A 27896-nucleotide genomic window follows, 5' to 3' on the forward strand; every position below is an offset into this window, starting at 1 on the left:
AGTGCAGGGACTTGTGTGCTGCTCCAATGGGACTTTCGTCCCACAAGGAGTGGTGATGGCTCCCAAAGACCAGACCTTGCGCTCCTTGGGTCCCTGTGAAACATGGGCATTGCATTGGCTCCTAAATGTCCTGTTCTTTCCAAGGAAGGGCCACAGAACCTGCTCAGGAGGTTGAGTCAAATCCTTGACTGTAGCTCGTCACCCTCCAGAGCCAGCCTTTCTGCCCCCCTCTCCCTCCTTGCCTCCTTCTTACTCCTTGCCACCCCCCCATCCCCACCCCAGAGCTCCTCTCACCACTGCCCTGCTCAGAACCTTCCAGAACTAGCCAAACCAGTGGTCCAACTGGTGAGAAAGAGCACACACCCAGATACTGAAAATGTACACACAAAGTTGTTTTTTTTTTTTTTAACTCAAGAAAGGGCTTTTATTGTTAACTCACTTCCTGGGAAGTTAATTTTTAAAACACTCTTATGGGGTTTGTTCATCACTTTTGCTACATTCAGAAACAATAATGCCAACCAAAACCCCCAGTGATGGGGTGAGCACCTGGTCCAGGCTCTGACATGGGCTGTGGAGCCAGGCCTACCTATGAGGTCTGTGAGGGCAGGCCCAACTGATATGCCTCCTTGAAACTCCCACCCTCCAGGCCCCAGTGCAGAGATGCTCAAGGAAACTTGTGGATCTGTGATGGGCCTCCCATGAACTCTAAAAAAAGTATTCTTAAAAACAGTACTGAATTATTTTTTAACCCCTGGGTTATAATGCCTTAGTTGCAGAGGAGCCAGGGAGAAATGTGGGCCCACTGATAATGAGCCACGTTCAGCTCAGAGCCTTAAAGACACATAGAAACTATATTACAGATGCATGTGCCAGTGCAAGACATGCAGGTGTGCTGTGTGCAGCAGATGGGCACGCACGTGCGTGTGCGTGCAGGTGCAACGTATACCCACAGGCACGAAGATGAGCAGGGCAGATGCTCCTCCAGTCCAGCCTCCCTTTCTTCTTCAGCACCAGCCTTCCTGCCCTAGGAGCCCCACACAGGCAACTGAAATCCCTTGTTGTTTGGCCCATACTTTCAGGGGAGGTACTGGAGGCCTGTTTTATTTTCCTTTGGGGGTCAATCGCTTGAGGATTTGGTCAGTAAATGCCAAGCCAGCCAGGCACAGATCCCAGGGTGAAGATCAAGTCCGCCCCAGCATGGCCAGGTCCACACACGTGTTCCGGCACACCAGCTCTGTGCAGTCCGAATGTCACCTGTCTTGGGGGTGAGGCAGAGGCAGGAGGCCCACGTCTCTGTGGCCACTGGCCAATGGGCACACCCCACCAGGGTCCCCCTTCCAGTGCTGCCTCCAATCTGGGCAGTTTGTCCTTCAGTGTAGCAACAGGAGGGCAGCTTCCAAGGCCAGATGCGCAGGCCAGTGCAGGACTGGTGGTCGGATTCCAGTTACTTCAGCATCTGCAAGGCCACAGCCCTTTGAGTCCAGGGCCCTTGGTTGGGCCTGCCCCTGGTGTCTCTTCTACAGGGGACCATGCAGGGAGGGAGTAAAGTGGGCAGGGAAGGTGGGTGCTCCTGACTCAGGCCTCTGCCCAGAGCGCTCATTTATCCCATTCTCCAGATGCGCTGAGTGTGAAACCATCAAGGAAGGTCAGTCGACCCCACCTGGCTGCCAAATAACAATGAGCATGCTGGGGACCACCCAAAGCTGTGTGAGAGCTTTATAGTCATTCCCAAGCAGGCCTTTACATACCACCCTTCCGCCACAATGTTAAAAGTAAAAGTTGAAGACAGCAAAAGAGGAATCTGAATTCTCTAATGCTGGCCCCTTCCTCCACAAGGCCCAGGAAAACCCCCTGGGACTCAGAGCCTCCATATCAGCATCTCAGTAGACAAGAGCTCTCGCAGGACCCCCCTGAGATGGGTACAGTACAGCCCTCCAGGTTCATGAGGCAACTGGGCCAGGCCTGCCTGACTCCCAAGGGGACGTCTCTGCCGTGGTCATAAACCAGGCCTCTACCTGCTAGCTGGGTTTCCTACCTCCTGCTTTGCCAGATAGCCAGGTGGGGTTTCTAAGGCACCATGGGTACCTCTTTTTCCTACAGGATGGGTCCCCCCAGGGAGAGCCAGGCCAAGGAGAAAGGCCTCATGGGAGCCCTGCCCCCCCAACCCCAGATGACAAACATTGCAATCCTGTCCCTGGACTTGTGCGCTGAGGTCATGCAGCATGACAGAAGGAGGGGGGCCAGAAGAGGGGCCACAGTCCTCAGCCCCCTGCCTGCAGGGGCGGCTGTCAGCATGAGGGCAGTGGGCCTTTGGAGGCGTGGGATGAGCGTGCTGCCGGTGGCCCTGGGCACATGCAGGGGCTCAGGATGCAGCCTCATCTTCTTGGACGCCGGGGAGCTCCAGGCTCTTGCCCCCTTCACCACACCTGTCTTTCCTGTTCAGGGGACACCAGGGGCAGAGGGACCTCAGGGGTCAGCACATGCACTCAGGAAGACACACACTCTCTCTCTCTCTCTCACACACACACACACACACACACACACAGAGTCATTCCTTTCCACAATTTTTCAACCATTGCCCCCCGCACCCTGCCACCACCATTTCCCCAAGTTCCCCTCAGTCTTGCCCCTTGCGTTGTGGCCCCTGGCTGGTCTCCCTAACCCTGGTCTCAGCCCACAAGTCTCTGTGGTTCCCTGTTGCCTGGAGATGAAGTCTAGACTTCCCAGCCTGTCTTCCAGAGCTGCTCACAAGCTGACCCAGCTGACTCCCCTGCATCCTTGAGTACCAGCTAGGTCAGGCCTTCCATGGTGGCCTAGCTCAGCCCCCATCATCCTGGGTAGAGAGGCTTTGGTTTTGTATTTTCTTTGCCTTGTTCATAGGGCAGAGTTTATCCATCAGTCTTGGAATTCTGTCCTGTATTTAATGCATTCCTGTATTTGATTATTCCCCAAAGATTTTTCTTTTTAAAACGACCAATGAATAGATTTTGATATGAAAAAATCAGTGCAAAAACAAAATCAGTACCATTTAACTCTACTGTAGAGCTTTACCAATTATCCCAAAGCATAAAAAACAGAGTCTATCTAGGACAAATGTTGGGACTTTGATGAGGTAAAACCTGCTTTTTAAAAGTAAACGTGGGTCACAGAATTATAGAATTATATAGTTGAAAAGGGTTAAGCCCAATTCTATCACAGTCCAGGTGAGTAGACTGGCCTTTCTCCCCATTAACATGTCCATGAAAGGACAGTGACTAATGACTGCTTTGTTCAGTGGTGTTCTTGGGACCTGTTCTGTGCCAGACATGCACTAGGTGTCTTTAGTTCATGACTTTCCCATGCCACCACTAGGGGGCGCCGAGTCATGGGCACTGAGCTGGAGTAACCAGCCATCCAGGTTTGTTCATCCTCATGGTCCTACCTAATGCCTTCTGTAATGCCTTAGTAACAGCTTCGTCTTTCACTCTCAAAATTGGCTCTGTTTGGGTGCTGCATATGCGATCCCCTACACTAAGCCCAATTCCATCATCGAGGCCTGCAGACCTAGAGGAGCCTGGGGAACTCCTTCTCCTCACTCTGGCCACCTCACTGAAGAGACAGAACTAAAAAGAAGCTCAGTACTGTCAAGGCCTCTCCAAAGACCCATCCCTCAACCTCCACTGGCCAGGAAGTTTGTCAAATGGAGGGCAAGCAGTTGGTATGTAGATATCACCACGGGCAAGCAACCTCTGGCTGGAGCAGACACCAGCTTGTCCACTGAATGGGACCTGATGCTCTGAAGAGCCCACTTACCAAAGGGTAGCCTCACACGAAACCAATGTCTGGGCCCCTGCACCGCCTAAGTGATGTGGAGAGGCTCAAATACTGGACGTCTGGCACCCCCCCTCTCTAGGGGCCACGCCTTTCCCACACAGCGGATGGGAGGGGCAGAAGGTGTGGAAAGGTACACAGTGTCTCCCCTCTGCAGTACCCTTCACAGGCTGGAGGAAAGCAACCAGTGTCCCATGACCACCTTCTGGTCCAGGACCCCCCCCCCAAGATTTTCTATGGGTCAGTGCACAAACTCCAGCAGGCCTTGTTGGCACCCCAAACTCACTTTTATTTTAATGGAAGAAGGTGGAAAAGCAGAGGACAAGGCTCACAGAGGTTTGGGGAACTGCTTTTTCCACCTCTCCTAGGAGGTGGTGAATGCACATGCCTGGTTCACAGTAGGGAGCCTTCGGCAAATGGGAATTTCTCTTCCCTGGCCCTATCAGCCAGCCAGCCTGTCTTCCTTACTCACTGGATGAGCATTTCCAAAGTGTTGCCTGACAACATGGCCTCAGCAATGGCTGGAGGGATCACGGGCTACTCAGTAAAGCTAACACTCCCCCAGGCCAGGAAGAGTCAGCAGATGTGCCTCTCTTGTCACAGACAGGCAACCTTCTACATGGAGCAGACACAAGCCCTGCAAACCTCTACTAGGCTGCCATGCACTGAGAACAGAGGTGCCAACAGGGCCCTCCTCAGAGATCTGGCTGAGTCCCCAGGCTCCAGGCTCAGCCTGCACAGCCCAGTGACAGTGAAAGTCGCAGGGATACACCCCAACCCCCACGCCACCCCAGGGAGCACCTTGTAGGCCTCAGCCCACTGGTACTTACGAGAGTAAGTTTCCTGGAGCAGACATAGATCGCTCTTCCCTCCGAGCTTGGGGCTCAAATGGGTTCCCAAAGGAACGCTTTCTCAGCATGGACTTAACCAGGATCTGGGGAGGACACATGAGAGTGAGGAACAGAGGACGCCAGGCTCCCAGACACACTGGCAGCCTCCTCTCTGACTCCCTATGGGGAAGACTCCTGGGTGGGCCCTGCTGAGGCTCCCTTTCAGTAAGCAGAGGAAGGAAGAGTATTCCGAGCGGAGAAAATGGCGAGAGCACAGGGGTGATAGTTAAGGGTGAATTCTGGGAATGGTGAGGAGCTCAGCACAGCTGGTGCGTGAGGGTGCCCAGAGGCCAGAAGCAGATTGTGAAGGGTCTGGAATGCCAAGCTGAAAGCAGGGGCTTTATCCTGAGGACATGCGGAGTGCGATCAGGAAATGCCTTATAGCTGAGGTGGGAAGGATGGAGTGGAGGAGAGCTGTGGCAGGCAGAGCAGCAAGGAAGCTGCACAGTGGCCTGGATGGGGAGATGCTGTACCCTGGTTCGCTGACTTTGCCCCTCCTCCCACAGCACGGACAGTTCTAGGCCCCTGCCTATACACACACATGCCTAGTGTAGGGCTGCATTCAGTTTTTCTACTACTCATTCATTTATTCATTCATTGAATGCGACCAACAACTATTTATCGAGTGCTGGTCATTTGCCAGACACTACTCTAGGCACAGGCACCACACTGAGGCAAGAATTCTTGCCTTCATGGAGCCTGTGTTCGAGTTCGGGGGACAGGCAGTAAATAAGACAAATCAGTAAAACATACGCTACTTAGTGGTAAGAGCTAAGGAGAGAAAAAGAAAACAAGGTAGCAGGATATAGTATGACAAAGAGGAGGTGGGAATTTTAGATAAGGGGCCAGGGAAGGCTCACTTCTCACTGAGGTGACTTTGGAGTAAAGGCCTGAAGAGTGAGGAAGCGAGCCCTGCAGATATCTGGGCAGAAGCATTTGCCAGGAAGGCAGGCTCTGGAGCAGCAGCTTATGTGGTTAGAGCTGAGCAAACGGAGGGAGGAGGGGAGGAGGTAAGGCAGTGGGAAGATGGGAGTGGGAGGTGGGCAGTCTGTGTGGCATCTTCTAGGGTGGTTAAGGCTGGGGCTCTTCCTCTGAGTGACATAGTAGCCTAAGTGAGCAGGGTCTCAGCTGAAATGGGACATGATTAGTCACTAAGACCACCTTGCCTACTGAATTGGGTAGCAACTGTAGTGGGGGTAAGGGTGGAAGCAAGGGACAACTTGGGAGGCTATTCCAGTGGTTAACGAGAGAGACAGTGGTGGCTAAGACCAAGGAGGAAGCAGTAGAGACTCTATGGGAGCTGGCTGGTTCCAGGGACCTCACAGAGTCCTGGAACTCTACAGATCATAGAAATGAGAAGGACTTTGGCACTGGCTTTAGCTGGGCCTGGACCCAGTGGGGAGGGCCAAAGTGCACAGGCTTGATGTCACCTACAGCACAGGTACCAGCTCTCCTTTTGCCTTGTAATTACCCCAACTTGCTATGATACTTCAGTGCAGGGCAGATCATGGTTCTCAGTGTCCCCCCAAAATCCCAAGTGGCCACTACAGGCTACATAAATAACTTCCAATAGTTAATATGGAACCTGTCCAAAGGAAGATGAAAAAAACTAAACTGTGAGGGGCGCCTGGGTGGCTCAGGTGGTTAAAGCCTCTGCCTTTCGCTCAGGTCATGATCCTGGGGTCCTGGGATCGAGCCCCGCATCGGGCTCTCTGCTCGGCGGGGAGCCTGCTTCCTCTTCTCTCTCTCTCTGCCTGCTTCTCTCCCTACTTGTGATCTCTATCTGTCAAGTAAGTAAAATAAAAAAATCTTAAAAAAAAAAAAAAACAAAAAACCTAAACTGTGAGAGGAAAGTGCAGGGAGCACATGGATGGGATCCAAGAGCACAGGGCCACATCTCCAATCCAAAAGCTTCCTAGGCCTTCTTACCATCATGTTCTTGGCACCTAAAAGAATGCCTGGAAGCAGGGAGGGAAGGAAGGAGAGGGAAGAGTTGGGGGGAGAAGGGAAGGAAGTAAGGAAAGAGGGGAGGGGGGAAGGAGAGAGGGAAGAAATGCTTCTTCCAGTCATGATGAATTTTGACACTCAGTGAGGGCAGTGTATTTCTTTAAATCATTCACTCTCCTCACCCAGCCTCCTGGTCTCCCTACCATGAGGCTAAATAATATGACCTCGTTCCCCACTGTGCTCCAGCAGGGTCTCAGTACAGATCAGCTTCAGGACTGGCTGACCAGATGGCCCTTTGTCCCCCAACAGGGCCCAGCACACAGCAAATCTCAGGCAGTGGCAATGCCCACCTAAGGCCCTCCCAAGACAAGGGAGCCTTCTGCCCCTCAGCCCCTTACCACCGTGGTCCAGCTGGGGATGAGCTTGACTGAGTTCTTCACCTCCTCCTCCGTCACCTCCACCACACTGCAATGCTCTTCTTCTGAGGGAAGGGGCTCCTCCCCACTCTTGGTCACCCAAGGGTGCAACTGTGGAGTTGAGAGGGCAGGGAGAGGTCAGATAGACAGACACCCAGTCAGCAAAGGACCATGGGCATTCAACCAGCAATTGCCTTGAGGGGACCCAAAGCTCACAAACCCCAAATCCAAACCCAATATATGATTTATATATCTTGGTGCAGGGCTTTCTGGAGGGAGAAACTGAGGCCTGTTTGTTGTGTCCAAGACCAGCTCAGCCCAAGACCTCTGGCTTCCCAACCTTGATGTCTGGCACCCCAATCCTTGTTTCAGGATTCTTGTCCAGCATCTTCAGGATTAGATCCTTGAGCTCCTCACTGACCTTTGGCCTAAAAGGGGGGAAGGAAGAAGATGAGGGAGAGGTAGTTAGTGAGGGTTCTTTCCTACTCACCTCTCCATCCCCACCTGCTCTGGGATTCCCTCAATAGAACATGCCAGGGCAGAGACACACCCAACTCTCATTTCTTCAAGAGCAAGAGGAATACCCCCAAGGTACCAAGGCAGAAGGGGAGAGCTTCAAAACAAGTAGATGGATATCCTTCTTTCCTGAACAGGAAATAAAGCCATTTCCCTCAGGAGGCAGGGACCACAAACACAAATGCAATTCCAGGGGTACCAGGGGTAACTGAACACCCGCTGGGTGGCAGAAATGGTGAGGATAATGTGAGAAGAGGCATTTTATGGGACACTAGGAGCCTTTGCCCCACTCGCCATCTTATCCTCTCCTCTGACAGGAAGGTAGCTAAGAAAGATTCTCATTTGACAGAGGTGGAAGCTGAGGCCCAGAGAGGTTAGTGGGCTGACACATTGCTAACCAGAGGAATGAGGGCAGGGATGAGAGACTCAGGGGAAGGGGGAACAGGACTCTCAGCTCCACATTAACCTGGACTATTTCTCCCCAAACTCCAGGCTTCTTTGCTACCAAGATTTTTGGGAAGTCCATCTGTCCAAGCCTGCAGAGAAGGAACTCACTCTTGGGACTGTTGACCTTGGATCCCTCCGCTGTCCTAGACATGTAATCCCTTTTACAACTCCTGGGCTGGGAAGAAAGAGACCTCTGGCATGGGATACAGCAGCAGGGAAGGCACAAAGACAGGCAATGATAGGGAAGGGCTGGAATCTAGTTGGCTAGAGGGGGCAGATGTCCTTGAATGCCAGGGTTAGGAAAGGGCCTCTTCATGTGGGATCTATGAAGCCTTGGAAAAACTTTAAGCAGGAGACATGGTGAGATAAGGGGAGCATTGCCACTGCCTGAGACTTGCTCTGTGCTTCATCAGGGTCAACCTGACCTGATTGTGGTGGCTGGACAGGAAGGAGGCTGGCAGCAGGGAGACCACAGAAAGAGAAAAGACAAGGCCAAGGACAGAACCAGTTAGGGGCACAGGTATCAAAGGAGTCAAGAGATATATGAGGTAGATTCAACAGGGCTTGGGGGCCGGACTGGGAGTGGGCACAAGGGAGCAGGAGTCATTGAGGACAATATCCAGGTTGGTTTCTGACCTGTCCAGGGGACTTTGATCAGATGGCAGAAGGGCCCTTTAAAGTAAGGAGCTGTGATAGCCAATATCATAATCAGAAGAAGCACAGATGAGCAGGGAGACTGCTCCAAATAGTCCCTCTGGGCTCAGAGACCTTAGTCACAAAGGGATAGGGAGGAGGGAGTGGTTTCAAACCCAGATCCCACTAATAAGTCTCCTCTAGAAGTCTCCTTTTCCATCTACAAAATGGGGAAGCACACTGCTATCTTGAAGCCTTCCTACCCCATGAAGAAAGTTGAGGTGCCCTGTGGTTCCAGCGTGTGCATAAGATTGACGCCATTAACCCCATGGAAGCCTCTAGAGAAGGAACAGTGTAAATGTGTGACTTGGGGTCATTCCTGCCCAACTCCCAGTCTCAGAGTTCCATTTACAATGGAATCCAATCAGAAGTCCTTGAAACCTTGCTCTACCGTCCCACCAGGGGCCCCTCCCAGGAAACAGCACCCCCACCTCCGGATCTGCAGGCTGGGGGGGGGGGGGGCTTCAAAGGGCAAAGGCTCTGCTACAACTCAGACACGACTTCCTGGGGGTGGGCAGGAGCCCCCTTCATGGGCAACTCACTCCTCAGGAAACACCACGGCCTCATTCTTGATCTTCCTGTGCAGGGCCAAGATGTAATCATCGATGAATGGGCACTGTTGGATGGAGAAGCAGACAAAGGATGCAGTCCCAGGGCCTCAACTTGCCCTGGGGGGACTGACCCCATCTTTTGGTGCTGCCAGAAGTCGGGGGCAGTTCTGGGCCCCTTAACAGATGGGAGAAACCTTGTCTAACTTGTTTCGGGCCTGGCACACAGCAGGTACTCAAGAGACACTGACCGAACAAATGAATCATTGAAGGAACTATGAGGCTGGGCACTGGCCTAACAGGCACCTGCAGAAGGGCCTCCATTCCAAGGGCTTGGAGTCTGCAAACACGTTCACTGAGATGCCCTCCCACCTCTCAGTGCAGTCACTAGAGTGGGAGCACCTGTGGACAGGAACTTCTGCCAAGTCAGTGTTGAGCATTACCCAGGCCCAGCCTGCCCCAGAGCAAAAGTCAAGGACAATTTGTGGAATGAATGAATGAAAGAATGGATGGCATCAAGGGCCAGAGGACAGGGCATGCTCTGGTGGAGAGGTGGCAACGCCACCATCTCCCACTGGGCTGTCTGCTGTCCCCGGACTCCTTCATATGACTCTCCTCCCAAGGGTCAGGTGAAAACAGAAAAAACTTTTCCTTTAGTCTTCTCTGGGCCAGGTGGGCCCTTTCAGAAGTCACTTGGCTTTAGGACACAAAGGAAGGGCTGTAACTGTCATTCATCCTGGTTCAGTTTGGCCCAGCCCATGGTGCCAAGGGCCTAGGCCTGCCCAGCTCCACCAGCCCACCCAGCACTCACCTTGCCATAGACAAAGCAGTATAACGTCACCCCGGTGGCCCACACATCCAAGGCCTATGAAGAAACAGCTCATATCAGTCCCTGATATGAAGAACCAACGCCCCTCACTCACCTAGCTCCCATGTGCTATGGGAGAAGGCATACTGGGAAGCTCCTTCCTCAGTCACGGAGTCACTCAACAAATACTCCCACTCACTTGTTCCTGCCTGACCCTGTGCCGAGCACTAGGAACAAAGGGATGACCAGAACAGGGCCCCTACCTCTCAGGGATTCCAAGTTCCCTTGTAACAGACCCAAACTAGATACATTTCTAACTCAGCAGGTGCAAAACTACCTTCACCTTCAGGGTCACATTTGCAGTACCCATGGCGCACCCCAGAAATCACTTAGACTCACTAAACCAGATCCTCATCCCTTTTCCTGATAATCTACTGGAGAAGTCACCATCTACCTTCTTCTAACACCAGAAACGGACCCTCTCCGTACTAAGGCCCTGGCCTTCAGTCACCTCCACAGCTGCTCACAGCTCCCTCTAATCCTGGGTTCTAATGTGTGCTCTCTCTACATTTTCCCCTTCTGGAATCCTCTCTCCTCTCCTGGTTTCCACTTTCTCTCATGTGAATGTGAGTGAATGTGAATGATTCTCAAACGTCTGTCTACATATTGCTGCCACAGATGCTTCACCTGAATCCAACCAGGGAACCAGGGAGCACCAGACAAATGCAAACTGACATCATTCCATAAAGTAACAGGACTGTTCTCTTAGAAAATGTCAAGTTCAGACTAGACAATGAAAGGGTGAGGAAATCTTCCAGATTAAAGAACCCCAAAGAGATGTGACAACTGAATGCTGTAACTAACCCTGGATCAGATCTTGTGCCAAAAAGAGGGGGTGCATTAAAAGACAGGATCCATACCACTGATGAAATGTGAGTAAGGTCATTTAGATAACAGTCATATATCAATGATAAATTTCCTAATTTTGATAATAGTATAATAGTACTGAGGTTATGTAAGAGAATGTCCTTGTTCTTAGAAAGCATCTGCTAAAATATTTAGTGATAAAGGAGGATAATGTCTCCAACTTAACTTCTCAAATGGTTCAGAAAAATGTAATATTAATTACATAAATATAGGGAGAGATGGTGAAAAGGTAAATGGGACAAAATGTCAATAATTGGTGAATCTTGGTAAAAAGATACATGGGAGTTTTTTTGTATTATTCTTGCAATTTTTTGTAAACTTGGAATTATATCAAAATTAGAAGTTCTTAAAAAAAACTCTATCTACATCCCTGACCTCTTTTTTGAGCTCCTCCACACCCACACGTGTCCAAATGCCTCTGGACCACAGCCTCCCTGGCAGGTGAGAACAGGCACATGCCCAGGGGAACACACTACACTGAAACCCCCTGCTCAGAAAGCCGTACCCACTGCCTCTGTCAGTTAGGAGGAACCACAAGCCCCCAAGCCTTCTAAACTTTTCTCAAGCCCCATCGCGCCCCCTTTCCCTGTGCCCCTCAGTGCCCTCATACATTTTCTGGACTCCACTTCATGCTCAAATCCTCCCCGTTCATCAAGGCCTAGTTCAAACCCTGCCATCTCCAAAGAGTCTGAGGGGAGCAACCAACTTCTTCCCAAACATGAGCTCTCCTGCTCTTTTCCACCATCTCCAGAAGGACGGAGAGCTGGGCTGTCTGGACTCTGTCTGTTCCACAGCCTGACCTGTACTCAGCACAGAGCAGCTGGCAGAAAATATCTGCAGGGGAGACCTGGGGCCATTTTGCTGGAAAATGAGAGGCGGCCAACGTTGGGGAGTTTTTCAAGACTCCAGGAAGAGGCGAACAGGAAGGAGAGGACCATGTTCAGTGTTCACTCCTGAGACATTAAGGACCCTGACACCCTCAGGCTAGAAACAAGGCCCCACTGCAAGCTATCCCACCCCTCCACCTGAATCCCAACTCAGCCTAGGTCCTAGAAGCCACCTTCCCACTGAAGCTCTGGCCAGAATCAGAAATGGCTTCAGGGGCCATGAATGCTGGAGTCCCGGCTGTGCTGGACAGCTGAGCGTCGTTCCCCTCAAACTGGTTGCTAACGCCAAAGTCCGCAATTTTCACGCGCCCGTCATCCCCCAGGAGCAGGTTGGACGGCTTGATATCCCGGTGGACGATCTTCTGGCAGTGCACTGCGGAGAGAGGCAGCTTGAGCGCTGGCGTGGGGGACCAATGCCTGGAGCACCCCCCCCCACCTGCCCTCACCTGGCCAGGGAAGCCCATCTCAAACTCTAGTGATAAGGAGCAGGGACATCTCAGCCCATGCACACACTCCTCTCAGGACCTCAAAAGGGACTTTAGGCCCCTCTGCTGCACTATGCCGTGCATATATTTCCTCAACTGGGAACACACTGCCATTTTGGGTGTCCGCCTGAATTGCCAGTCCACGTTGTGGAAGCATAAGGGCGGTGGCTTGCAAAGCCAGGACTGGACTCTTAGTACTCTTTGGACTCCAAATGGAGTGCTCTCTGTGGCAATCAAGACACCTGTTGCTGAGGGGGCTTCAGAGGAAATGGGGAAGGCAGGCTCTCCATTGGCCATCTCTGGCCTTCCCTCACGCTATCTGCAGTCCCAAAGTCTATCAAAACATATCTCCAGTCTCTTCCCTCACCCAGCCTGGTCAGAGATTTCTTCCTTCTTAGACATAGGGTGCAATAGTAAGGTATTCTGCAGAAGTACTGCCTCAGGCTTAGGGACTCTGGACTCAGAGGGCATTTCAGGCCTCGGGACTGCTGGGATGAACACGGCTGGGGTAAGGAGCAGCCTACTCCAGGAGGCTGAGAGCCCACCTTGCTTCCTGGCTCTGGAACTGCCAGGAAAAATGGACGTCTCAGGCTGAGATGGCCAGAGATGTCCCAGCTGAGAGCAGGCACTGACTCTACCCCAGCCACGCACTAATGGGCTCCCCACTCAGCGAATACCTTCCCCTGGACCAACAGATCCCAAGATGCTGGGATGGGAAGATGAAAAGGGCAAGAAGAAAGAGGAGAGGAGGGTGGAGGAGAGGAAGGCTAGGGGCAAAGGGAGCGTCACACACAGTGATAACCAAACCATTGGTCCTATAGCGACTGCCTCCTATGTGCCTGATGCACAGGAGAGATTTAACTCACACCCATTGGAGTGCAGAGGCTCAAGGGGCTGTGTATTTGACCATGAAAGTGGTCTCAAATTCTTATCTCAAATCCTGACCTTTCCCCTGAACTTTGGGTTCTTTATCCATGTGGATATCCAGCAGACATCTCAATGTAGATCTCAATACTTCTCAATAACACATCTAATTCAGAACTTGATTTTTCTGTCAGCAACGTACCCCCCCCCAAACAAACAAAACAGAAGACCCCTGCTCCTCCTCTAGTCTTTCCTATTCAGTTAACGGTCATTATCGGTTGCTCAGGCCAAAAACCTCAGGATCATTCCCAACTTATCTCTCTTTCAGACCCCATATCCTATTCATCAGTAAGTCCTACGGGTTCAACTTCTCTAAGATATATTCCAGATCTGACTGCTTCTCATACCTGCATTGCTGCACTTGCCCCATCTTTAAAAATCAGACCTGGGGCTCCCTAATCACAGAGCTTTCCCCAAGTCTTCCCTTCTGAGGACCAGAATCACACCAACAGAAATAAACCTTCAGTGCCTGGTGCCTCCATTCATCTGCCTGCTCCAGCCCCTGGTTCTGACCAATGGGCTCCCAGAAGCCCTTCACTATGATTAACTGGGTCTTGATAAGGCTTTACTCAAGCCAGATGGGATTAGCTTGTTTTTGGGTGGGTAGGGGTGGGGACAGAGGATAGGAGACTACAGGTCCTCGCTGTAGGGAAAGGCCCAGGATAGGAAGGGGTGGAAGCCAACCTGATACAGGGTTGTGGCTGCCACTTGTCACACTCAGAATGAAATGCCTCCTTCCCCTAAGTCTAAGACCCTTGACAGGGGCCTTCTGCAAAGCCCTCCTTTCTGTGTGCCTCAATTTCTCCATATGTACAAAGAGAGTATTAATTAGAGGGCACTGGAGTGACTCAAATGAGATAAAGATAACCCTGGTTCCTGTCACCTCAGCTAGGTCCTCACTCTGTTCACCCAGGGAGAGGATATGCTCCCGATAAACCAAGCTAAGATTTTAGAGAGCTGGGAACCACTTCTATTCCCCAAACCAGGCCAGAAACATAGGTGTCTGAGGGCCCTCCCGTCCCCACGACCAGTATGTCATCCAGTGCTGTTCCCGCTCACCTCCTTCATATCTCCTCCCCACTGACACTGTCCTAATCCAGGCCTCACCATCTGTCACTTGGGCTGTAGAAAAAGCCTCCTTCCTAACCAGCTGGCGACTTCTTGCCCTTTATTTAGCCACCATACAGCTGCCAGAAAGAGCTTTCTAAGATGCAAATCCTATCATGCCCCTCCCTTCTCAAAGCCCTCAGGGGTTTACAATGCTGACAGGATAAAATCAGGAAAAGTCTTCAAAGTCTTCCATGGAGGTATGGCCAGCCCTCAGGGTGTGGCCTGAATCATGTTTCACCCTCCTCAGCCCCATGCTTCAACCAGATTTTACTTCTTCCCATTCTCAAACAGGATATGCCCACTCCCCACTGTGCCTCTGCTATACAGTTCTTTCTGCTTGGCATACTTCCTCCCGCCCATCCCTCAAGGCTGGGAAACCTCCTCTCAGTACTCTTGACAGCCCTGTGCCTCCCTAACTTTAGCAGACCCTCCACTATATCTGCCTGCTTAGTTTCTTGTTCCTCTCACTAGGCTGTGAGGTCCCTCCCTGAATTCACATCTGTGTCTCTGTCATCTCCTTGCCTCTACCTGTCACTTATCAGGTACTCATATATGAATGAAGTGAAATAAATGAATGAGTGAATAAGTGAATTCCAGAGATAGAGGCTACCCTACCATCCTCCCTCCTGAGCTCTCATCACCTTAGGGTCCTCACAGTAAACACACCCTTCCTCACCCAAAGGACCCATGACAGGACAAGACAGCTGGACATAAATCTCTTTCTTCCTATATCTCTTGAGGCCCTGTGGACAGGTTAAGCCTTGCCTAAGAACTCAGCAGAAGAGATATAGACAGAGAACCCCCAAGGTACAGCCCGACTGAATGGTGACTAGCCACCACGAAGCAACTGGCCGGCATCCAGGAAAGGCAGCCACCACTCCCTCCCCTCCCCTTCCCACCCGAACTTGGCCCCGCCCACAGCCCTGCCACGCCCCCCAAATGAAACTGATTGGTAGATCAGCGCTGACAGACAAGAACTGCAAAGAGCTAGCTCAACCTGGGCTCCACCCTTTCTGGTGTCTCCCTCCTGTCCCCAGTTCCAGGCGGCAAGCAGCAACCCCCACCCCCACCCCCACCCCGACTCACAGTACTCAAGGCCTAGGATGATGTCCCGCAGGTAGAGACGAGCTTGCTCCTCCGGGAGGGGCTTGTCACTGGGTACCTCCATGACAGGCCTACAGGAAGGGAGGGAGAGAAGCAGTGAATCAGAATGAGTAAAAGCGGGGCACCTGGGTGGCTCAGTGGGTTAAGCCGCTGCCTTCGGCTCAGGTCATGATCCCAGGGTCCTGGGATCGAGCCCCACATCGGGCTCTCTGCTCAGCAGGGAGCCTGCTTCCATCTCTCTCTCTCTGCCTGCCTCTCTGCCTGCTTGTGATCTCTGTCAAGTAAATAAATAAAATCTTTAAAAAAAAAAAAAAAAGAATGAGTAAAAGCAGACTGCTCGTGAAGGTGGACAGGGGCGGGGCCACGTAGGCCCCTCGGGATTTCTGCGGAGCCCTCTATGCTCAAATTGCTCCCCAGAAATCAAGACGTTAGCTATTTCTCCCATATAATGAAACACTTATAACACACACAGACCCACATATCCCTTCACAATCACTATAATTTCAAATTAGCTTTATCTTAGTTTCTGATTGGCTTAGTATTCCTTCTTCTGAGTATTTAATTACCCATAATCAAACTGTTGCAAAAAAGGCCATTCAGAGCAGTGTTTTTCAAACTTGAGGTCTAACCAAACAGAGGGCCATGAAATCAATTCAGTTGTTGGCTAATGCTTTGTTTTTCTAATGAAGTAGAATTTATCAGAGTGTATCACATGGAGTAAAGATCTGTAAAACTTTGGTTTCAGTTACAGTTATGGATGGCAATGTAAAACATATTAAGTTGAATAAAGGTCAAAAATGTTTGAAAGCCTCTGAATCTTAGAAGGATGCTACTCTTAGCAACCCCACTCTCCTAAGAGAGAAAAATCACAAGCCATATGTAGCCTATATTCAGGGTCTGGACAGTTAGAGCCTCTGGTCCACCCAGGCCTATGCCCACAACCCCATGTCTGCTGCTTTGCAAATACCCTGGGAAGGTCAAGTAGGGCAGACATGAATTAGAACTGTGTAACCTTGAGCAAGCCACTTACCCACTCTGAACCTCAGCTTCCCCTCTTGTAAATGGCAGCAAATGGAGTCCCACCCACTCAACTCATAAACTTCAAAAGCTGAAAGAACTATTTGTGATCTGAATTCAGGTAAGGGCCCCATCTCTACATATTTGCTTGAGAAACACTCCTTTCTTCTCCCTCTCTTCCCTCATAATCTTTCCAGGTCTTTAAGAACTGGCTCAAAACCTCTTTCAGAGGACTGTCTGAATGTTCTAGCCTCACTGACCCCCACCAGACTTCCAAGAATTGCCCTCTTGGTCTCTTGTTTTCCCCAAGACCAGAGCTCCCCAAGGGCAGGGCCTTGGCCTCTGCTTTCTCCTACAGTAGCCAACCCTGCGACTAGGGACACAGGGAGGGAAAAGAAGGCCTGGATTAGACTTGGCCTGCCTGACTGGGAAGGGGAACTCACCCCTTTCTCAGGAGGTCAAACACTGAAAGAAAAGAAAAGAAAAAGTAAGTAAGGTGCAGCCAGTCTAGCAAAGCAGGTGATGCCAAGGTCCCTCCCTATTCTGGAAGGTAAGAGAGGGTCAGGCATCCAAGCATACCTTTGGGAGGGATGGGTCAAGGGCTCCAGGGTATCAGAGGAAGTAAATGGGTAAGAGTAGTTTTCCTATGGATCTGCCTCATCTGATTCAGCATGGGTTCCTTTTCTGGGAAGAAGGTGGGTGACAGAGGCTTGGAGAAGGGGCAGGAATTTTCCGAAATGTCATAGCAGATAGGCGGGTAGGACAGGGAGGGAAGACTAAAGCCTCAGTCTTAATTGCTAAGCTAGTGTTCTTTCTGCCCTGTTTCAGGGCCTCTAAACCCAGCCATAAAATTAATATTAACAACCATCTTGTATATAATGACTCATTTACCCCTCATATCAGCCCTATGAGGTAGATACATTGTCCCCATTTTACAGGTGAGGAAACTGAGGCAGAGAACTATCAGATAGGATCTGGGAACCCACATCACACAGCCTGCTTCCTGCATCCACCTGATCCACTGTCCGTCTGATTAGTGGAGAGGGGGCCTAGGAATATCTGTTCAATCTACTTAACTGGATATTCCAAGCTTGTGTTGGCAGGGATGGGCAAAGGAATCCAGGGCTTGAGAACAGGTTCACGCAGCCCATCTGAAGGTCATGTGTGTTCTTGCGGAGCCCTCGGACTGACTCCGGTAAGCTGCTTTGGGAACAAGCTGGGTCACTTACCCAAATAGAGATTGTCCTCAGCTGGGTCATCCAAAACCTAGTCAGAGGAAACAGACATGGGAATAGGGGTGGGGAAGGCATGGGGTGGGAGTCCCAGACTTTTTTGTACTCACCAGACCCAGGACCCCTGGGCTCTGCAGTGACCCCAGACAATGGACCAGGAACTGTGCAGGCACCAGATAGATGAGACCTCAAAAATCACTGACCCACGGGTGGCTCAGTGGGTTAAAGCCTCCGCCTTCGGCTCAGGTCATGATCCCAGGGTCCTGGGATCAAGTCCCACATCAGGCTCTCTGCTCCGCAGGGAGCCTGCTTCCTCCTCTCTCTCTGCCTGCCTCTCTGCCTACTTGTGATCTCTGTCTGTCAAATAAACAAATAAAACCTTAAAAAAAAATCACTGACCCTCAACCCTGGCCTGCCAAGCGACACCCAGCTCTCTTCCCCTCCTGCTATGATGAGGGGCTCACTTCTTGCTTCCAGGTAGCACTTTACCCTAGGGAAAGGGAGACCTTGAGAACATCCCAAACCAGCCTAAACTGACCCCTGAAACCTCCCTATAGCCCCCACCCCAAGTCTAGCTCTGTCTTTGGAGGCCTTAGCCACATCTACTGTGAGAACCCTAGGTCTGTGCTGAGCGTTCCTAAGCACAGGACTTGGGCACAAGTTCCCATCCACTCACCACTGCTTCCTACCTCAATCAGCTTGACCACATTCACATGATCCAGCTTCTTTAGTATGGCAATCTCCTGGTACACTCGCTCCAGGGGCAGCAGCTGCTTGGCTGGTCCTCCTTGGGTGGCTTGGGACCCTCTTGGAGGAGGGCGACCTGTGACCAGGAAGGTGAGTCAAGCCCCTGTTGCCGGAGGCTGGGCCTCACCATGGCCCTGCAACCAGCCTCAAGCAAGAACCTTGAAAGACCATGGTCTTGTCCCTAACCCACCAAGCACATTCCCACCACCAGGCCTTTGCTCATGCTGTCCCCACTTCTACCCTTCTCCTAAAAAAAAACTAGCTAGGGACCAAGGCCCCTTCTTCCTTTGCCCGCAGGCAAGGAGTTCCCAAGCACAGGACCAAGCAGATACATACGTGGAAAGCCATACTGCTTCAGTAACTTCTTTTTGGAAAGGACTTTCATTGCCTGAGGAGGGAGGGGCAGAAATGTCACTTGAGCACAGCCACCAGAAGCTAGAACGGGTTGGTTATAGTGGACAGAAGTCCAGAAAGGAACACTTGTGATGGCCACCAGAACTGAAGGTATGGCCTAGGTGTGTGAGTAAGCTGGGTTAGGAAGTGACCATATCTGAGTCTAGGCCTCGGCCCTATTTCCCCGATAAGCCTTTCTGGAGCTCTCCCCTCAGAGGGGTCCAGCCTCTGCTGGGATATTCTCAAGGACAGGAAGCTTACTCTTTTTACTAAGCATATCCTTAGGGACAGGAACTCATTCCCTCTAGAGGCAGCCTTGTCCTGTCTTCCCAGCACAGCCACTGCCCATTTCCCAGGCTTCTGGGGCCTGGCCAGCACAATACCTCCCTCCCATTCCCAGACTTACATAGTGCCTGTCTTCACTTTCATTGTAGGCCAGCCTCACCACACCATAGGCACCCTGGAAATAGGCACCGGTCAGCCCCAACTGCACTGGGCAATGCCCACCCCACCCTGAACAGTTCTGGCTGTCTCCCCCAACAGCCCATCTCCACCCCCACCACCAGCTGGCCCCCAGCAGGCATACATTTCTGGCAGACAGGGAGACGACGCCTGTGCCCTGGTCATTGCCTCTTTCTGGCTCAACACAGCTCTATGCTCCCTCAGTCCCTCTTTGTTTTCTATCAAAAATGAAGAAATCAGGACTGGTGAATCATTTCCCACCCCTCCATAGGTATTTCCTAGAGGACAAACTTTCTTCACTTCTAAGCTGGGGCCCTTCTGGCTCTGCCTCACATTCCCAGGTGAGAAGCAACTGTCAAGCAGAGGGTCCTGACAGGCTGCCACCACAATGCCTCAAGAGAAAAGTTCCCTCGGCCTGTCCCAGTCCTACCTTGCCAATCTCACTCTGCAGCTTGTATTGGTTCAGTTGTACACAGTCCTAGGGGTGGAGGAGGGAGGGGGTAAAGAGGGGAGCATCAGGTAAAACTTGACCCAGAGGCAGTACTGATCCCACCCCAGGAGCCTGTTCAGGGCCCAATCCTGGCTCTGGGCCCCTCACTCTCAAACCCCACATTTCATCAACCTTTCAAGTTTGGATGGGGAGAAACGTGACAGTGTCCATGCCACCAAAAGGGACAAGAGGCCTTGGACAGTGTCTGCAAACATGAATGGTGAGCCATGGCTGTACTTCACTCCCTAGGAAGTGGTGAAGGAAAAATGCACTCTCCTGCTTGAACGCAGGCGTCTGGGAGACCTACATCTGTGAGAAACACATGAGCAAGTATTTCCAAAACCAGCTATATGCAAGGTCTTGGCTGAATGGACAAGAAAGCTGAGGAGAGCCTTAGGGACAGGAGACCAGAGACCTGGCTCAGGCATGAAAAAGCCCATGAAAAGTCCAGTCTCTGCAATTGGTAGATTGCTTGCTCAGGACTAGGATTCACTTTCAGATCTAAGTGGCAAGGACAGAGCCCTTGGGACCGAGGAACAGAAGCAAGACCAGAGGCTGGAAGCATGCTGGCAGCTTCTGAATCAGAGCAGATTCTAAGTAGCAGGATTAGAAGCAGGGGCTAAAGCTCTGTTAGACTTATGGTGGGGAGGGCAGACATACTATCTATCTTCAAATCTCTAAGAGGACTTCTTGGGGGACCAGGGAGGGGCCTATTTCTGAGGCCTGGCCTGAGGGCAGGAATGGTGGGACTTCCAGGAGGCAGTGACTGGCTCCCGTGATTGGCTCAGACAGAGCTTCCCTGGTAGGAAGAGCCATATTATGAGACAGCAAGCTCCTCAACTCTGAGAGTATGCAGAAGCAAAGGCTGGGCAGCTGTGTGGCAGGGGCTGGGACAGAAAAGCATCTTCACTGAGGACTACAGAAAAGCTCAGGAGGACCCCCTAGCTCTGCCCCACCAACCTCTGCATCTGAGATGGCCACATGGTGGGACTCAATGGTGGGCCTCCGCCAGGCCCGTGGGGAGATGTGGCTGGATGGCCCTGTGGCATAAGGAGCAGCCTGGGCCTCCAGGCAGCTTCCTGCTGGCCGCTCTTGCAGGGAGAACTTCCTGGCTGAAAGGCTGGGTCGGGCTAGGGAGGGTCTTGAAGAACCACTGGGGATCACGGAGGCAGCTCTGGTCCTTGGAGGAGGGTCCACACCGTTTCTGGCAGGCTCTGGGCTACCTCCGGTCTCCTCCAAGTGGGTCACATCAATGGCTGCCACTCGCTCCACCAACTCTGCCCGGGGATCCTGGCAGCAGACTGCTGGGCCCCCCTCCATTGCCACAGTTTCAGGGGGTCCTCAGCCTTATTGGGAACCTGAGAAAAGAGGACAGAGAAGTCTTCAATCCTGGCAATGGAGTACGGAGGTCAGATTTCCAGGCCCTTCTCCTATTGTAGCCACAATCTTTAGGTCCTACCTTCATGACTTTGCCCTACCTGTTTCCTCTGCCTGAGTTGCCAGCATCCAAAGTCAAGTCTGTCCCTACTAACTAAAGGAATTCTAGAAACTCATCTGGCTCTGCTGCAGAGCAGGCCTTAGACCTGAGTCTCCCCATCTATAAAACATGTATGGTCACATTTGCCTTGCCGGATTCACAGGGAAGCAGCAAGAAGCTGATATTCTAGAGTCAGGACAGACAGACACGGACAGACTCCTGGAGGCCCAGCAGCACTGGGAGAAACAGAGTTCAGGGTCAGCTCAGGCCCCATCCAGGAGACAGCCCAGTGACTCACCAGCCCCACCCTTGACTGCAGAGCATTCCAATGCTGCTGCCTGGAAGCTGAGCTGGGCGCTGGTCATGCAGAGGTCTCCTGGATACTTCAAGTCAGTCACTTACCTCCTCCAGGAAGGCCTCTCCAGGACCACAGAGCAAGTTTGCCATCTCCCATTACTCCCTTTCCTGCCTCAGCAGAGACCGTAGCTTAGGATAGTGTTCATTAGGGGAAGGGCTGATGCTTTGGCGGGTGTTAGGACAAACCACTAAACTAAAAAGTCATCCCTTATTTTTCCCGTTTTTTTTCCTTCCAGTTTATTTGTGTGCCCAAAATATCTGTCACAGCTGTTCAGGCTGAAATGCTCCCCATGGCCAGGCCTTACACCCCCCTGGACCCTACTGCCTTCTGAGTTCCAAACCAGGCCCCAGGCTAAGGACTGAGACCAGCTTGAATCCCAAACCATCGTCCAACTCCAGCCCCAGCCTTCACCTTCCACCACAACCCTGGGCTGAACCCTGACTCCAGGCTGAATCCCGATCAGACTGGGACTCCACCTTTGCTGGAGGCTGAGCACTGGCCCCACCCCAGCCCAATGTCCTTCCTCCTTCCTGGGCCAGACTCTGTATCTTCTAAGGAAAAGGAAGTGAGTGGACTCCTGACCCTGTGCCCTTCCCGTCTGGTACTAACTTCCTCTGTACTCACACAGTGACTTTAAGAACATAGTCCTTGTTCCCCTATCACCTTGCTTTGACAGATGTCAAGGAGGTAGGGCCATTAGAACCCACTGGCCACACAGGATCCTGGACTGGGTTCCAATCCTGCCTGCCAACCTACTGTGGGGTTGCTGAGGCAGGCTCCTTCCTGACTCTGAGCCTCAGTCTCTCCATCTGTACCATGGATGCAGATTCCCTAGGGCCACAAGGCTTACAGAAGGATAGTGGGCAAGGTCATCATCCAGAACTCTTGTGCTTGGCACACACGGTGTTAAATGAGGGAAAACCTAGAGGTAGTAGAGCTGATATTGATATGCAGAAAGGAAGGGGGAAGGGAATTCAGACTGGCAATAGGAGAAGACAGGAAGGCTGGACCTAGAGGAATGACGGGGCAGTTGGTGAGCCTAGAGCATCAAGGATGCCTCCTTGGAGGAAGTGAGAAAATGAGTAGGACTGGAACATCAGGGAGACCTCCCTGGAGGAGATGAGGGAGGCAGGTAGGGCTAGAACATCAGGAAAGCCTCTCTAAAGGAGAGGAGGAGCCTGAGGAGGGCTGAAGCATCAAGGAGTCCTTCATAAAAGAGATGGGGGGGGGAGGGACAGTGAATGTAGCTGATGTATCAGGGAGGCTTTAGAAATCAGGCCACTTGCGAAAGGAGAGGCCAAGGCTGAAGGGAGCCTTCCAAGCCTGGCTGGCCCATCCCACTGTCCCCTGTAGATGACCACTCTGCTGCCCCTCACTCTCACCGCCTATAGGCCCCTTGTATGGCCCTGGCCCATACGATTTGCATATGATTTCCCTGAGACTATTATCCCAGGGAGAAGCCATCCTCCTCTAATTCCCTTCCTTCCCTTTTCTCAGATGGGAAAGCGAGGCACAGCAAGAGCCAGGGATGGGCTCAGGCTCATACAGTAAGTCAAGGCAGAAGTCTTTCTCCTCCAAACTGGGGTCCTGTTCCCTGGTTAAGGGCCCAGGCTCTGAAGCCAGGCTGCAGGCTCCATCTTTTCCGGGTGTGGGCCCACGGGCAGGTGACTTCACCTTTGTACCTCAGTTTTCCTCATCTATGGAATGGGGCTAATAGGAGTTTCACCTCACTGGGTAGTCATGGGGCGTAAAGGTGTGAACATTACCCATACTGGACTCAGGACTGAGTCTGCCACTGGGGAAGCTCCGTAAAAGTGACTTGTTGTGCCGCTGTTGTTGCGATTGCCTAGGACACGCTGTGGCCCAGATGGATGTGCGGGCAGCATAAGGCGGCTATGAAGGCTGACGTCAGGCCCTCCACCCTCCCTTCTGCCTGGATCAAATTCAGGTGACTAAGCATGTCTGTGAGGGAGGCAACAGGGAGGCCCCAAGTTCCAGTCTCATGTCCAGGCAACAGGGCCTAACACCTGAGGCTATGCATCTGAGGGCCTGTGTCCACACATAAGAGAATGTGTGCAAGCAGGGATGTGGGCTGAGGTCATGGTGTGTGTCTATGTGGGGGCAGGGGGAAAAGAGTTCACACAGAGAAGCTCATCTGCATGGAGACAGAACTCTAGTGGTGTGGTCAACACAGACGGGTAAATGTGTTAATGTGCACTGGGGTGCCTTTAGGTCTTCATGTACATGTGCTCCAGGATGGGGGGGGGTCTGCGTGGGGACCACGGAAGCCTGATCTCAGAAGGTCAAGTCTGAACTCCTACTGGACACCTGTCCACCAGGATGGGCTGTGTGTCCTGGGCAGGTGCTACCCCTCTCTGAGGAGTCACCCAGGGGGGCTCTCAAGGGCCTTTCTAAGCCAAGGCAGTAGACACTTTGTTGAAACTGACTGGATAGGCAACTAGGGACTACATGGGCAAACAGAAGGACAGACAGAGAGGCTAGAACCCAGGCTCAGGGCCCAGCATGGACTCTGTGGGCATGGAGAGCCTCCCAGGGACCAGCCTAGTCTGTAGCCAAGATGACCAGGCTCAGGCCCTCTCTCACTGGGAAAAGCTATCCTAATCCTGTCCTCCCAGACTTGGGCCGTGTTGCCTTGGAAAAGTCACTGGGACTCTTGGATCCTCAGTTTTCTCCTATGTGAATCAAACAGGAGGCTGTCATCCTGCCTACTCCCAGAGCTATAGAGGGAAGTAGGTGAGATCAAGGACAGAAAAACAGTTTGTGCCTGAGTGATGTAGGGCTAGGATGTATCTATATCTAGAAGCCACCAAGAGAGAGCCTTGATGTACGATGTACAACCCCATATCTGCCCCCTGGTTCCAGGATGGCCTGGCACACTAACACCCTCAGGCTATGCCCCTCTCCCCAAGGTGTTTGGCTACTTCCAACATACAGACCCTGGCTCCAGATGCCTCCTTGTCCTGGCCTCAGGATATGCCCCCATCCACCTGGGTCACCCAGAGGAGGCCCAGAGCAGGAGAGATACCAAATGTTCAAGGAGCCCCTCCTGGAATGACTTCAGGTACCACTCAGACCTCATTCTGAGTTCTGGAAGGTTGCTGTGACTCCCAGGGCCAGGCTGAGCAGCTACCATGCAGGGGGAGAGGACATGGCCTGGCCATCCAAAAACTGGCCAGAAGGAAAAGCTGCAAGGAGGCAGTCTAGCCATCCAGGCCAGACACAGAAGGTGTTCCTGACATCGCCAGGCTGCCTGACCAGAGCCGTGTTTATGCTCCTGACAGGCGTCTGGACAGCCCTGGCAATGGGTACCCTCTGCAGCTCCTGCCTTTGCCCAGGATGACTCAGTTCTCTTGAGGGAGGCCCAGGCATCTAGAGCCAAGTCATGCTTGAGGATGCCTACTGTGAGGACGCCCCCTCCCGTCATTCCTGGAAAGGCCCCAAGCACTGCAGTGGGCTCTGTGCCCAATTTGGCATGGCAACCCTCAGTGCATCTTCAGAACATCTTGGCTGATGAGCTCCAGGCATTGCCTCCTTTTCCTGCCCCTCCTCATCTTCCACACCAGGTCTGCACTTCCAGCCCAATTCCTTCTAGCCAGCTGCCTCCTCCCCACCATGTCCTCAGGCAGCTCAGACCCACAGGGTTCTCATTCAACTTAGCATTTCACCCAAGTCAGTCCTTCCTCCTCTGCCTGTTGCAGAGCTAGGTACTGTCCCCCTCCCAATTCTTCAGAAACCCAGGAGCCCATCTTCTCCCTTTTGCCCATCCTTGCTCCCCCAGCCCCACACTTACTCTCTACTCTGGCTACATCATACCACTCGCAGCTTCCCAAACTGCAGACTCTGTTCTGCTGCCAGGCCTCTGTACAAGCTTTGCCTTCTGCCAGGGACACACCTCCCTCTGTTTTGCTGCTGGAGGACAGCTCAGGTATCTCTTCCCCTGGGAGCCCTTCTTGATCTCCCCACTGCTGGGGAATCCATAGGAAGTCAGGATTTAGACCTCTACTTTTCTTTCCCACTGCTTCTGCCACACAGCACCCCCACCTCCAGCCTCATACCTCGACCCCACCCCACGTCCTCCTCCAAACCAGTTGATAGAGGGAATATTTCGAACATGCAAATGTGGTCACAATTCTCCCACACCTGGCCTTCCAGGAACTTGGAATCTGGAGGACAAAAGGAGAGGAGACCTAGCCCCAGACTGGGGGGCTCACAGGGTAGGTAGGGAGCAGCCAGAGACACAGACTGCTGGAATGCAAATCCAGAGTCACTCATTCATACAACAAATAGTCCATAAGCACCTCCCCTGTTAGGTGCTGGGAAATAAAACAGTGACAAAGTCCCTACTTCCATGCAGTTTAATCTCTAGTAGGGGCAAGGAGTGACAAACAAGAAAGGCAGTAATTAACAGATGGTATTTGTGGAGTGGTATGTGCTATGGAGAAAAAGACAGTCATGTATTTTTGTGGAGTCATGTAAGGGGAATCAAGAGTGAGGGGCTGGGAGTACTATTTACAGTTTGGTCAGAAAGGCCTTTCTATAGAATGTGAGTAGAATCTGAAGGAAGCGAGGAGGCAAGCAGTGTGCACATCTGGGAAGGGCATTTCAGACAGAGGAACCAGCATCTGCAAAGGCTATGAGGAGGGATAGTGCTCACTGTCTGAGGAAGAGCAAGAGGCTAATTGTTGCTGGAGTGGGGCTCTGCATGTAAGAGGTACCCAGGCAAGCAGAGTTACACCAGGATGAGAAGGCCCAGCCATTTGTTCTGCCTAGCCCAAGGGATGGCTTCCTGGAGGAGGTGGTAAGTTCTTTCATGACCACTGACTAAGGATTTCAGAGGGGGAGAGGATGGAAGCTCTCACTGTGCATGATAGAGAGCCATTTTCAAGCTGGGACTCAGGGCCTGGCCTTGGAGGAGTTTGTGGACAGAGACCAGGAGGCCTCAAAAGCCAGAGGATGGTTCTGAGCAGGGCAATGATCAGTTGGATGAGGTTTAAAAATGATCCCCCTGCCTGCTGTGGTGCTGAGGGTGAGAGACCAAGGAGGAGGCAAGGGTCCCAGAGTCTGTGAGCCTAGGACACGGTCTGACATATAGTGGGTGTTCAGTCTGTACCTGTTGAATGAAGGAGTGAGGGCTGTGTGGGTGCCAGTGCATCCTCAAGGACACAAGCTGTGTGATCCCCGAGGCCCTGGCCCACTTGGCAGATACACAGCCTCATATGCACGCACAAAGGCACTGTCCTGTGCCTGGGACATAACCTCTTCTACACCTATGCACCCTAGAGACACACACGCACCCCTACCAGACGCACGCCAAGTTGCACGCAGACGTCCATGTGATCGGCCCTCACACTCCACTCCATCCAGTCATGCACTCTCCTCACACACATAGGCACACTCCTGTGTCCACGTGACACACACACCCACCTCCAAATACCACACACAGGTCCCCGCGCACGTGTGCACCCGTTGAGCCACCAATTCTGTGCCTAATAGGCCCCTGAAGCCGCAGTGTCCGCTTCTTCCACCCCTCCATTCAGGCCCCATCCAGGGGAACGACTGCGCAGCTAAAGCCACACAACACATCTGTCCCATTCATCCATCTCCCCCCGCCCCCATCTCCAGTTTTTGCAGGAAGACACAGCGGAGAGCCGTGTAGGAGGAGCACTCTGCGCTGATCCACACGTGGGTGCACAGGTCTGGGCCCACTCTGCAGAGACACAGCCTCCCACCCACGGCTGGGGAGGGCGTGGGAAGTGCGCCGGGTAAGAACGCAGTCCCGAAGACTAGAGCTGGGGAAGCGACGCAGATGGCTGAGCGCCGATACAGATGCGGTCCCGGCAGCCGGCGCAGACAGAAGCGGGCTCTGGCAGGCACCTCGTAGATCCGGCCCCCCAAAAAGGGGGAGGATCCCCGCACCAATGCGGTCCCAGAGGCCCTCGTTAGACGCGGCCTCGTAGACCATCCCTCTTCCCTACAGGCTCCGAGCAGACGTTCAGGCGTTCCTCCGCTCCCGCTTCCCGCCCCAGGTCTCCTCCCCACCGCCCCTACCTCGGGTCCTGGCGACAGTCTCCGCGGCCGGGCGAGCGGTTAGGCTCGCTCCCGAGGTTCGCGCCCCGCCCCACCCGCCTCTCTCGGGTTGGGATCTCAGAGCTCAGACCGCTGGCGCCGCGGTTCCTGGGAGCTCTCC

General features: G+C 52.5%; 1 protein-coding gene across 2 annotated transcripts; it reads right to left on the bottom strand.

Moving 5' to 3' along the window:
* Positions 1-373: 373 nt before the first annotated feature.
* CAMKK1 (calcium/calmodulin dependent protein kinase kinase 1) lies at positions 374-27896 on the bottom strand. Of its 2 annotated transcripts, none has more exons than XM_045985579.1 (16): positions 27758-27896; positions 20814-21211; positions 19794-19841; positions 19308-19361; positions 18845-18896; positions 18451-18584; positions 17759-17795; positions 16973-16994; positions 15495-15583; positions 12063-12262; positions 10079-10132; positions 9262-9335; positions 7404-7491; positions 7046-7174; positions 4641-4744; positions 374-1456 (listed from the first exon to the last, which is right to left on the bottom strand). In XM_045985579.1, exons 2-16 carry the CDS (start codon positions 21171-21173, stop codon positions 1450-1452), a joined length of 1452 nt encoding a protein of 483 aa, XP_045841535.1. In that variant the 5' UTR covers positions 21174-21211; positions 27758-27896; the 3' UTR covers positions 374-1449. The 2 variants fall into 2 exon arrangements, with proteins under 2 accessions (XP_045841535.1, XP_045841534.1); XM_045985578.1 differs by having other exon boundaries at positions 375-2435.

This window comes from Meles meles, chromosome 18 (genome assembly GCF_922984935.1).
Source record: "Meles meles chromosome 18, mMelMel3.1 paternal haplotype, whole genome shotgun sequence".
In the NCBI taxonomy this organism is placed as follows: domain Eukaryota; kingdom Metazoa; phylum Chordata; class Mammalia; order Carnivora; family Mustelidae; genus Meles; species Meles meles.

Bases quoted from the DNA above. Each gene is read 5' to 3' on its own strand.
- CAMKK1 (XM_045985578.1), bottom strand. From the start codon at position 21,173: ATGGAGGGGGGCCCAGCAGTCTGCTGCCAGGATCCCCGGGCAGAGTTG. The intron at 12,263-15,494 runs GTGAGTCGGGGT...CTCTCTCCGCAG, and splicing joins CATCCTAGGCCTTGAGTACT to TGCACTGCCAGAAGATCGTC. The intron at 2,436-4,640 runs GTAAGTACCAGT...TCCCCTGAACAG, and splicing joins GCTCCAGGAAACTTACTCTC to GAAAGACAGGTGTGGTGAAG.